At 42.8% G+C, this 13408-nt stretch overlaps 1 protein-coding gene across 1 annotated transcript in view; it reads right to left on the bottom strand.

The window, feature by feature from the left end:
* Window positions 1-13408, bottom strand: part of LOC109934055 (protein WWC2-like) — a 226189-nt gene that overhangs the window by 8998 nt on the left and 203783 nt on the right. The window contains exon 20 of the mRNA XM_048594002.1: window positions 9970-10144. Coding sequence (XP_048449959.1) covers window positions 9970-10144 — 175 coding nt within the window. The remainder of the gene's footprint in view (window positions 1-9969; window positions 10145-13408) is intronic.

Here is a 13408-nt window from a genome sequence, read left to right on the forward strand (position 1 = left end):
AGGAGCAGAGAGGCTCTCTGCTCCTATGATGCTGCTTGGCCTGCTGTGTTCATCCAGCCCTGCACCTTGTTGTCTCGGATTCTCCAGCATCTGCAGTTCCTGCTATCTCTGTGCCAATTATCATTGCTGTTAGACTGGTAGACCGTGCTAAATATATATATGCCCTGTTACACTGGTAGACCAAGTTAAAAATACATTTAGAGATGTGACCCTGTAATGTGGGATGGGAGGTTGTAGTTTCTGACTGCATCTACAGTATATCAGGCTGCCTTACTGTGACAGGAACGATTATAGTGGTCTATATGGTAATATAGTTGCCAAATACATTGGTTAAAAAGGTCATCCTGAGTTTCTGCTCCTTAGTGACTGATGGTGGAAAGTGTATGGATGCCAGTGAGGTTGTGCTTAGTTGTGATACCCAGTCCCCATTGATTGTGCACTGTACCGACACATACTCTGACCTCATGCGGATCAAATGGATGTACAAAGCTAATTTCATGGATGGTGATCTTGAGGCTACTAGACTAGTGTTGAAACCCATCTGGTTTAATAATAGCCTTTTGGAAGGAAATCTGCTGTCTTATGTGTGGCTTAGACCAACAGCAATGCAATCTTAATTGCCCTCTGAAATAGTCTCACGAGCCACAACCCAAGGACAAATAAGAATAAGCAATAAATGTTGGTCTTGCCAGCAATGCCCACATCCTTTTGAATCCAAAAAGGGGAAACTCTTTCATGAAGGAGCGCAGTTATTCCGTGTAACAGGATGTAATTGTCATTTCTCTGCATTAAAGAGTTCTCCTTGATGGAATTAAGAATGGCAACATGAGATAGAAGGTTACAGGGGTGTGATCGATGCTGGCTGTGGAGAGATTTGTGGCAGAATCCCACACAAAGTCCACGGAGGCCTATCTTGATGTTTTGGAGCATTTCATTGCATCTTTTAAGCTTTTGCTGAGCAGCAAGGCAAGTTTCTCACAAGGCAGCAGTGAGTTGCCAATTAAGGGGGATTAGAGCTTGTGAAGTGCCTTATTAACAACACAACTCACTTCATTTACGATCATTTTCCTATCTTAAATGCACCAGACAAGCTGCACAGCGAGAATTCTTGACATGTAAGTCAGCACAGATACTTGGCAACTTCAGGCTAGCAAAGGCACTCCACATTGGATACTGGGCACATACATCTCCGTGGTCAGTGGCCTCACATACCCCACACCCACGGATATTGGTAGTTGACATCTTCCAACCTCTATGAACCCTTGTGGCACATCTCTAATCCACTTACAGTATTGTTCTGCATTTCAGTGCTGTACTTTGGGCTACCATTGTAATGCTGCAATCAGCACACTGTGCACTCAGTGAAATGCACCCAGCTGATGGACTGCAGCAGGCTGCATCTGCAGCCGGTTCGCTCACTATCATAGCACTCAGCCATTCTGCAACTTACCCAGATGCTAACAGCATAACTTCCTTGCATTGCCTTACCATTTTGTGCTAGAGATACCAGGCTAATATTTCTGCTGTCTTGCCTTGCTGTTTAGTGTAAACACAAAAGCAGAAAGCTCGTCATGGTTGCCAGCAAGCCTCAATTAGGTCAAGAGAGATAGCCTTCACTCAGGGAGTCCTGGCGCAGTCAGTCAAGCTTTCAGTACGGTCCAGGGGCTTGGTTGGACATGGTCAGCAAGCTGCTCAAGGTGGTCAGACTCATAATATAAGAGATGAGGAGCCACATGTTGAGTTGCCAACACCCACCTTGACTTATTCTGAAATGAATTTGTGGGATGCGGGTATTGGTGGGTGGGCTGGCATTTGTTGCCCATCCCTAGTTTCCCTTGAGAAACTGCCTCCTTGAACCACTGCAGTCCACGTGCTATCAGTAGACCCACTAAACAAATGGTGGGTTGTTTTCAGGAGCAAATTACTGCAGATGCTGGAATCTGATCCGAAAACAAAAAATGCTGGAGATCACAGCGGGTCAAGCAGAGAGAGCAAGCTAACGTTAGCTCGCATTCTCTGCATAGATGCTGCCTGACCCGCTGTGATCTCCAGCATTTTTTGCTTTCAGGTGGGCTGTTTTCATCTGGAATGAGAGTCAGGTTTTGATGTGGCTCAGCTTTTACTTTTAGTGCTAGTGGAGAAGTGACCTGAGTGATTGTGAGTAGGCAATGCAGGGGGCATTAGGTTCAGTGGTGTTGGGGATTGAGGTGGATAACAGTGACTGAGGGCAGATTACAGGCATTATTGAGAGTGGCAGTGCATCAGCTTCGTTGGGAGGAGCAGAGATAGAGTGTGTGTGAGGAATTGGAGAGAAGATGGTGGCATTTATCCCGGCAGAGTGAGGAAGAATATTGACCTTCTTCCAACATTGCTATTTATTCCTGCACTTCATTGGTGGAGTGGCAACCTGGGACCAGGCTAGCATGGTCTGTGCCATGGCCTCTACTGCCAGTCCTAGGGGAAGAGGACATCCCATCTGCGCATCACCCTGCCCAGCAACAACTCCAGGTCCCTTCACGTAAAGAGGGGCATCAGTTTCTCTTTGTTGGTCAAGTCCAGGCCAAATATCAGAAACTGTGCAGGGCAGCTCCAGATTGGCAGTGCTTTCTGAGCGCACAAGGGTCTTTGAAAAAAGGCACTGGTGCAAGGTGTGCTGGTCAATTCCAGAGATCTGGTGAATGGCCAATTGTTCAGGAATGGTGCATCATAAGATAGGGCTAGAATTGGACAAGAGGGATGCCATAGAGACATGGTAGGCAGTTAATGAGATGAGATAGGCGAGAAAACCCACTAGGCCTCATGGTAAAAAACCCTCCGAAAAAACTCAAAGATTCAACCCTTGGCACAAATTTATTGGTTACGTCACCTGTAATGGGGTTAGCCCCATGAGTAATACCACCAAAAATAAACATTTTTAATAAGAGTGCATAGTTACTGAAAACCAGTTGAAAATCTATACTCGATTATTTACTAGTTTAGTTGATGTGCACTGGTTACTTCCTTAAATGCCATGATGTAATAACGTCCAAAATGTCATTACAAATGCCTATGCCCCCACAAAAGGGAGACAATTTGAGGAAACTTCTGGCAGGGTTGCAAACAGGCACAATCTGTATAAACTGACCATGATAGAGAATGATAGAGAATGTTGTGGATGAGGCCATTTTCCCAGCAAAACCAACATTAAAGATCATCGATTAATTTGTGATTAACATTCTGTGAACTTTGTTGCTGGTTTGACAAATTTCAGCCAGAGCTCATTGATTAAAGGCTAGTAGAAAGGCTGTCTCTCTGGATGGTCGTATGACATTTACCAATACATACATCAACATAGCCGTTGCACAAGATCAGATTTTCGGTAATGTAATGAATGAATGAAATCAGTTGGCAGTCTTTAACTGCCTTGTAGCCATATTCACCCAGTATTCCATGGTACAGTGCACCAATTAAACAATAAAGCAGACTCCTTCTTGTCTGTTAATATGTATGTAGTTACTAAATAAATATTGGCTATAAAAATTCCTTAGTTGTACAGTTAACTGGAAGGATAGATTAAGCAACAACTTCAGAAATATGCACTACTAAACTGCTCCAATAAGAAGTATCTCACTGAAGGGTAATATTTACACATAGTCCGTAGCAGACAATGAATCAAGAGTCATAGATAAGATCACCACAACACAGGTTTTCTTGAATGAGTAAATTTCAAATAAATTACACAATAATGCACACTTACAAATTTTTCCATTTGACAGGGGCTTCCAATACTTGTGGCAGCACTGTCTCTGGATAAGTTCTTTAAGCTACAAATCAAGAATTCAGACCAGAATCTTCTTGAGCCAAGCAGCACCAGGCAGACCTAAAAATGAGTTGTGCACCTGGTGAAGCTCCATCACAGGATGATTTTCACGCCAAACAGTGGAGGTAGCATGTAATAAACGGGACAAAGTGATCCTACAACCAGCAGATCAGATCTAAGCTGTATGGTCCTGCCACATCCAACTCTAAATGCAATGAATGACAAACCACAAGCAGGAGGAGGAAGAAGAAGCTCCACAACTATACTCATCTTCAACAATGGTGGAGCCCAACTCATCAGTGCAAAAGACATGACTGAAGCATATTAATCCATTGACCGCAAGATGTGCGTGGTGGATGATTCACCTCAACCTTGCCTGGATATGCCCACATCACAAGATGCCAGTCTTCGGCCAATTTGATTCACACTGCATGTTATCAAGAAATAATTGAAGGAACTAGGTGCTCTAAAGTTTATGGGCCTTGACAACATTCCAACAAGAGAATTGAAGCCTCCTGCTTCAGAAATAGCTATATCCTTCATCCAGCTTTTTTCAGTAAAGCTGCAACAGTACTGTTTGCCTGACTATGTGGAAAATCGCCCAATATACCCTGTGCACAAAAAGCAGGACAAATCCAACCCGGCCAAATACTGCACTATTGTTCTACTTTTGATTATCGGAAAAGTGACGGGTTTGGTGGGGGTGGTGGGGGAGCGTTGTCAGTGCTATCAAGATACACATGGATTCACTGACTGTCAGTTTGATTTCCATCAGGGTCCTGCAGTTTCTGATCTCATTACAGCCTCGGTGTCATTATGGACAAAATAACTAAATCCCAGATGTGAGTTGAGAATGATTGCTGTTGACATCAAAGCTGCATTTGATTGAGTGTGACAGCAAGAAGCCTGAGCAAAGGTGCAGTCAATTGGAATCAGGGGAAAAACTCTCCAATAGTTGGAGTCATAAGTAGCACAAAGGAAGACGGTAACAGTTGTTGGAGGACATTGATCTCACTCTGCTCCATGAGATCTCTGCAGGAGTTTCTCAGGGTAGTGTTCTTGGCTCAACCATTTTAATCAATAACCTCCCCTCCATAATAAAGTCAGGAGTAGGATGCTTAGTGATGATTGCACAATGTTCAACATCGTTGATAACTCCTCAGATACTGAAGCAGCCACTATCCACATGCAGCCAGACCTGAATAATCTCCAGGTTTGGGCTGACAAATGGAAAGTAGCATTCATTCCACAAAAGTACCAGGGAATGTCTGTCACCTACAAGAAATAATCTAACCATCGACCCTTGACATTCAATTGCGTTGCCATCACTGAGTACCCCGCACTCAACATCCTGGGGGTGTTGATCTTATTTAATGTTTCTGATTAGATGGCAACAGTTCTTATTTATATAACATCTCGAACATAATTAAAAAACCTGGAGACCTTCTGAGGAACGTTATCAATCAAAATTTAATGCATAAGGGGTCATTGGAGTAAGTGAAAAGTAGGTTTTAAAGAACATTTTCAAAGAGGGGAGAAAGTTGGAGGGTGTAAGGAGGGAATTTCAGAGCTCACAGTCTAGGCAAGTACAGAAATAGCCATTATTGGTAGCGCAATTAAAATCCAGAATGTGCCAAAATTGTAGGAACTCATAGAGATTTTAGGGGTAGAGGAGGTTACAGCGATGGAGAGGGATTTAGGAACAGAGATGAGAATTTTAAAACTGAAGTGTTGCTCCATCCAGATCCAGTGATTGTAGAGGCAGTTGCCAGGTAGACAGATGGAGTTGGCGACTAGAAATACAAAGATACATAAATGAATAAATGACAACAGTATGGTCATAGGCGCACATATATTTACAGGAAAGACCTTGAAAACGCAGCACTGTTTAAGCACTGTGGCAGCTCGTAATACAAACCGTCACGCAAGGAGATTACTAACTTTCACACAATCTCAGACAGTTTTAGCTTCTCAAATGTCCCCGTTATGAGTCCCTGTATTTGAATAGCTAGCTGTTTGCCACACTCTGAATAACTGGATATCAGACACAGAGCTGCACCAAAACCTCAGTTTGTGTTAGATTGAAAGTAGCTTGGCCTGGAGCAGTGTCTGGTGGTGAACTTTGTGGCATCAAGAGCATTTAATTTTTTTTTAATTCATTCACAGAATGAGGACATTGCTGGCTAGGCTAGCATTTATTGCCCATCCCTAATTGCCCAGAGGGCAGTTAAGAGTCAACCACATTGCTGTGGGTCTAGAGTCACATGTAGGCCAGACCAGGTAAGGATGGCAGCTTCCTTCCTTAAAGGACATTAGTGAAACAGATGGTTTTTTCCAACAATGGATTCATGGCCACTGTTAGACTCTGACTTCCAGATTTTTTTTTATTCAATTCAAATTACATCATCTGCTGTGGCAAGATTTGAATCCAGGTCCCCAGAACGTTACTTGGGTTTCTTGATTAACAGTCCAGTGATAATGTCACTAGGCCATTGCCTTTCCCGATTCGGTGGGATGTTGGTGTACTTGAATGGCTCTGTCTTCTTGTCTCTGGCAGGATGAAGGTCTGGGCAGCAAGGTCCACGTTTGACCCACTGCCAAGTTGGGTCTTTTGGAGGATGAATGAGGACCATCCAATGACCTCAACCCACTGCCCAGCTTCTGGCCCATGTGGCATGCACAACCCTGTAGGCAGTGTTACCTTAGGAGGAGTGGGCACTCTTGCTCAGAGGCAAACAGTGTATGAATGAGGAACTGGGTGAGGGGGTGGGGATGGAGTGCTGTACTTTCTGCAGCAGCTATAGTCTGATTGTGTGAGCTGCCAGCTGCTTAGAAAAGGCATTCTCTTAATGGGTGGCATTTCTGTGTCCACCCCTCTGATCCAGTCCCACAGAAATGCCTGTTGGCAGCCAGGGCACTGCCTTGATGGCTTGTGGTTCAACTCTGGAAGAAGCTGTACCAGTCTCTTTCCATTTCTCCAGCCCCCGAGACCACCCGATGCCTCGAGAAGATCATGTCCAGGGTTTCTCCTGTGATGATGCTGTAGCTTTAAGAGGTTATTTTGTCCTGGTTTCTTGTAAGAGACCGATTGAATGAGAGGTACCAAGCTGAGTAACTAGAATAAACAGCTTGGAAGGCCTTGGTTTTTTTTTAAACAACGCGAATGGGTGTGGCCAGGATTTCTGGGTTTTGGTTTTTCGGTAGCATCAGAAGCTGTTGGGGTCTGAAAGGAGTTGAAAGCTTCAGTGAATGTCTCTTGGCTGCTATTCTCTCTGAATTGTCTGTTGATGTTTTTTTCTCCTGGATTGGAGAACTGCACGTGAGAAAGTTGTCTGAATTTTCCTTTTTTGCCAAGGGGTGTGTTTGTGGGATATTACTATATTGGAAAAGTTAATCAGTAATAATTACATTATCTATTATACTGGTAAGTTTTCCAGTAGAGTTGTTATTCTAAATTCCTCTTTCTTTGGTTGCATTTTAACTACAGTGTTTAAATAAATTGTGTTTTGCTTAATGTCGAGTAGTTTGACCAGTCGCATTGCATCTGGCACAGGCACTTCACACTTGCCTTTAAAATAAGAAAAAGTTAGGGTCTGAGCTACCTTATTAAAATATTTTGAGGTGTCCTGGTTTGGTCCATAACACTGTCTCAAACTTTGCAGACAGCCAGTGAGATTTGTAACCTTTTGTGTAAAGCTATGTTTGGAGCAGAACTCTTGGCTTTGTGACTCTGTAACACCAGCAGTAATCCAACTGGAAAGAATGGTTATTGTTGGCAATGATAATTTTGACTTTGGGCAATAATGTGAAAAGGACAACAGTGGATCAGTCAGACCAGTGGAAATGAAAATGTGAGAAGCTGCATAATGGTCGTTCGATCTGAAATCTTCCATTTTACATCACCACCAAAACTCAAAGTTATGATCGAAAGACCTTGGTCCTTAAGACTTGTGTTTGTGTGAAAGGAACCTTCAAAGGGGAAGACTAAATGCTTCATTTTTAACATGGATATCAGAAGGAAGACGTAAACTAAATCAAATTCACTGTCATAGTAATGCAGAAAATATTCAATCGTAGACATTTGCCCTTCGTGAGGAGACAGTTTCCCCATTGTACATGTATGGGCTCTTTGCAGAGCTATCCAATTATTCTCACTTCTTATTTTTTACCCCCACAATCCTCCAATTTCCACCGATTTATGCAGTTCCCTTTTGAAGATTTCTATTTCTACAACCTTTTCAGGCAGTGAATTCTAGATCATCACAACTCACTGTGTGAATAAAAAACCCTCACCTTCTCCACTAGTTCTTATGCCAATTAGCTTAAATCTATGTTCTCTGATTACCAACCTAAAACACTTCATTATTTTCAACATCTCTATTAAGTATATTTCAGTGATGGTATTGAGCATTGATAGGGAGCTGTGTGGGTTGACTGGGCTTTTTAGCTTATGTTGTCTGGTCTTTGTCCCTTTTAATAAGTCACACTTTAGTCTGTTGGTTGAACTTGTGTCCCAACATTTTGACCTTTTCATTTGTTCATTCAGTGCTTTTCTAGGTTATACTTGGAGTTCCTACATTGACTTCTGCAGCAAGCAAGGAAAATATTAACCTTTTGAGTCAGAATTTATTAACTGGAAGCATTTCACTGTTTTGAAATTAGCTCAAAGGTAACATTTGCACCTTGCACTTGATGTCTAATTCCTGCAGTGCCTGTGCAAGTGAGAACTTCCCTCCTAAGTCACTTTAAAGATGCGGTTTCCTTTTGCTATCCTGACATTGCTTGTCATGTTAAAAACCTGACAATCTGCTCACTGCAGAAACTACTCAACATCTCCCTTTTGAGAGCAACTTTGCTTCCATTGTCCAAGGAACTGGCTATAGCCTGCACAGTCCAGTTCCTAACGAATAATTGGGATCATTTTATATGATAACACCCCAATCTCCATATTAAAAGGTGCCTATCATTTAGAGTCTTACAGTCATACAGCACGGAAGCAGATCCATTGGCCCAACTCACCCGTGCCAACCAGGTTTCCTAAACTGAACTAGTCCCATTTACCTGCATTTGGCCTATATCCCTCTAAACCTTTCCTATCCATTTACCTGTCCAAATGTTTTTTAAATGTTGTAATTGTACCAGCTTCTGCCACTTCCTCTGGCAGTTCATTCCATACACGCACCACCCTCAATGTGAAAAATTTTGGTGTCAAAAGAAACCATAGAACATAGAACAGTACAGCACAGTACAGGCCCTTCGGCCCACAATGTTCTGCTGACCTATTATCCTACTAAGATCAATCTACCCTGCATACCCTACATTTTACCACCCTCCATGTGCCTATCCAAGAGTCGTTTAAAAGTCTCTAAAGCATCTGGCTCCAACAGCACTGGCGGCAGCACATTCCATACACCCACCACTCTCTGTGTGAAGAACCTACCTCTGACATCTCCCCTACACCTTCCTCCAATCACTTTAAAATTATGCCCCCTTGTAATAGTAATTTCCGCCCTGGGAAAAAGTCTCTGACTATCCACTCTATGTATGCCTCTCATCATCTTGTACATCTCTATCAAGTCACCTCTCATTCTTCTTCGCTCCAATGAAAAAAGCCCTAGCTCCCTCAACCTTTCCTTATAAAACCTGCCCTCCAGTCCAAGCAACATCCTGGTAAATCTCCTCTGCACCCTCTCTAAAGCTTCCACATCTTTCCTATAATGAGGTGACCAGAACTGAACATAATATTCCAAGTGTGGTCTCACCAGAGTTTTATAGAGTTGCAGCATAACCTCATGGCTCTTAAACTCAATTCCCCTGCCAATGAAAGCCAACACACCGTATGCCTTCTTTACAATGCTCTCAACTTGGGTAGCAACTTTGAGGGATCTATGGACGTGGACACCAAGATCCCTCTGTTCCTCCACACTGCCGAGAATCCTGCCATTAACCCTGTATTCTGCATTCAAATTCGACCTTCCAAAATGAATCACTTCACACTTTTGTGTCATTCACAAACTTACCAACCATATCTCCTATATTCTCATATAAATCATTTTATAAATATAAATGACAAACAACAGCAGACCCAACACCGATCCTTGCAGCACAGCACTGGTTGTAGACCTCCAGTCTGAATAACAAACCTTCTACCACCTCCCTCTGTCTCCTACCATTAAGCCAATTTTTTGTCCAGTTGGCTTGCTCTCCCTGGATCCCGTGTGATGTAACCTTACTGACCAGTTTACCATAAGGAAACTTGTTGATGGCCTTGCCAAAATCCATGGAGACAATGTCTACCACACTGCGCTCATCTATCTTCTTGGTTGAGGCATTTGTTTTCGACACCTTTTAAAATGGGAAATAGTTGGAATCAAAGCAGAATACTGCGGATGCTGAAAATCTGGGATTTAAAGCAAAAATACTGGAGAAACTCAGCAGATTTGGCAGCATCTGTGGAGAAAGAAAGAGGGCTAACAGTTTGAGTTGAATGACATTACTTCAGAACTGGATGAGACCTGAAGCAGGTTTATTGAACTCCAAATGTTAACTCTGTTTCTCTCTTCACAGAACTAGTGAGTCTCTCCAGCGTGTACTGTTTTTGTTATTAATAGGGTGGAATAACTATGCCCCCCCATTTTGAAGCCATTATGTTTACATTACAAAGTAAGAGACAACAAAACTTGACACTTGTTGTTTGAAATCTTTACACAATGCTACATCCTTTTCTTTCTGGTCCAGTGTTTTGCTCAACCAGCTTACGGTGGCCCTGGACCATGACAATAAGATGTATATTGCCTTAAAACAGCTGTACCAGAGAGCAATTTTAAATCTTTATTCATTCACAGGATGCAGGGTGTTGCTGACCAGGCAGCATTTATTGAGTTTAGAGTCAACCACATTGTTGTGGGTCTGGAGTCATGTGTAGGCCAGACCAGGTAAGGATAGCAGTTTCCTTCCCTAAAGGACATTAGTGAACCAGATGGGTTTTTCCCAGCAATGGGTTCATGGCCATCATTAGATCCTTAGATCCTTAATTCCAGATATTTTATTGAATTCAAATTCCACCATCTGCTGTGCGGGATTTGAACCCAGGTTCCCGGTACATTATCTGGATTAACAGTCCAGCAATAATACCACTAGGCCACTGCCTCCCTGTAGCTACCGTCTATCTATCTGTAGTATAGGTTTTTACAGGCAGCAATGGCAGTGGTGGAGGCGGGGTGGGGACAGTGAGGTGGGAGACCAAACACTTAGGACAAGTGAATTAATCAGATTTTTACCTGTCAGATTTCGATATTTGCTGACTTACGTAATGATAGTGGCTGCACTTCAAACAAGGTTATTGCTCGTGAAGCATGCTGGGCTGCCCTGAGAACTTGGTATGGCACCAAATAAATACAAGTTCTCTTGGACTCCATTAGACCAGCTTGTTCAAGCTGCTTTCCTCAGCACTGTTTAGGAACATTGTCACTGAAAGGGACGTGTGCTAAATGCCAATGCAGGCACAAAAACGCTACTGTTTCCTATATCCAGGGTGTATCAAGTGTCCATCCAAGCTGGAGACTCGTGCCAGCAAAAGGTGCAGAAATTTAGTCACGACTTCTGTCCTCTCTAATGCATAGCTGCATGATCGTAGTTTTCAGGTTTCTGAAAGGGTGAGAAAAATATCCAGTTGGCTAGCTCTCCCTGGATCCCGTGTGCTGTAACCTTACTAACCATTCTACCATGTGGAAACTTGTTGATACACCTTTCTGACCCTTCAGCTTGCCCTCGGTTTCCCCTGCACAACCTCCAGATGGGGTGAGGGCAGTCATATTTCACTGTGTGCCAACTAATGGTGGACACAGACCTAGCTGTTAACTCCACAAAATCAATGCAACAAGTCATCACAGATCAATGCAGTGATGATAGATACTCCACAAAGCAAATTGTGAGGAAGATGTAAAATGTTTTCAGGAGGGTTTGGACAGGCTTAGAGATTGGACAAGAGCATGGCAGATGGAATATCGTGTAGAAAAAAATGTGAGGTTATCAATTCTGGTAAGAAAAAGCTGTGCAAAGTATTTCTTCAACCATAAGAAATTGGAAAGTGTCGATGTGTAAAGGGACCTAGGTTCCTTGTCGCTAAAGTCAGAAGTCACATAACACCAGGTTATAGTCCAACAGGTTTATTTGAAACCACAAGCTGATGAATGGGCTAAACTCTGAAAGCTTGTGAATTTAAATAATCCTGTTGGGCTATGACCTGGTGTTGTGTGACTTCTGATTTTGTCCATTTCAGTCCAACACCACCTTGTCAATAAGTTACTGAAGGCCAACATGCAGGTGCAGCCAGCAATTAGGAAGGTGAATGGAATGTCAGCCTTTAGTGCAATAGGATTTAAGTTTAGAACTAGTGAGATCTTGCTTCAATTGTACAGGAGCTTAGTTAGACTGCACCTGGAGTACTGCATGTAGCTTCATCAGTCTCTTTATCTTGGGAAAGATTTTATTGCCATAGAGGGACTGCAACAAATGTTCACCAAACTTGTTCCTGGGATGGTAGGACTGTCCTGTGAAGAAAGATTGGGCAAACTGGGCCTGTGTTCTCCAGAGGCTCAAACAAGGAGAGCTGATCTCATCAAAACCTAAGAGGATAGACAGAGTAGGTACAGATAAGATGTTTCCCTTGGTTGGGGTGAATTAGGAAGCACAATTTAAAAATCAGAGGGATGTCATTTTGGAGATGAGGCAATTTTTTTTCTGAGAGGGGTTGAATTGTTGGAATTCTCTACCCCCGAGGGTTGTGAAAGCTCAATCTTTGAGTATATTTAAAGTAGTGGTTAATAAATTTTTGGTTGTCAATGGCATAAGGGGTCATGGGGACAGTGTGAGTGAAAGACATTGAAACATTTAATCAGCTATAATGATATTAAATGGTGGAGCAGTCTTGACAGGATGAAGAACCCACTCTTTTCCCTATATTCCTATCCCTTTCTTTTCTGATTAATGTAAACAGGTAGTCACACCTCAAGGACAAGAGCCAGGAAAAGCGAAATGCTGTAAAGTCTTCTGAAGAAGGGTCACTGGACCCGAACCTGTTTCTCTTTGCAGAGATGCTGCCAGACCCGCTGAATTTCTCCATCAATTTTTGTTTTGTTTGTAAAAGTGACTTTTATTTCTGGTTTAGCAACGAGCAATTATTTCTTTCTTGTATCTCCCTCTTGTAACCTTGCAAATCCACCTTCTCCAAGTACAAGTCTAATTGCTGTTTAGTTGTTTCTGTGGAACTTACTTTGTTCAGGCAGTGCATTTCAGCATGTAAGAGTTCTTTGAGTGAAAACATTCCTCCTCATTGGCACTCAGGATAAGTGACATTGGACTGAATTCTCCTGACATTGTCAGCACCGCTTCACACAGGTCAGAGGTGTGCCCGCAGTTAGAGTTTTCTGGAAGTTTAGCCATCCAATTAAAGATGGATGGCAAATTCCTCAGGGAGTAGGTCCTGCAGCAATGGACCAACATCAGATAAGTGCTGAGATAACAAGGTGTAGAGCTGGATGAACGCAGCAGGCCAAGCAGCATCAGAGGAGCAGGAAGGCTGACGTTTCGGGTCTGGACCCTTCTTCA

Source organism: Rhincodon typus, chromosome 3 (assembly GCF_021869965.1).
Source record: "Rhincodon typus isolate 14 chromosome 3, sRhiTyp1.1, whole genome shotgun sequence".
Taxonomy (NCBI): domain Eukaryota; kingdom Metazoa; phylum Chordata; class Chondrichthyes; order Orectolobiformes; family Rhincodontidae; genus Rhincodon; species Rhincodon typus.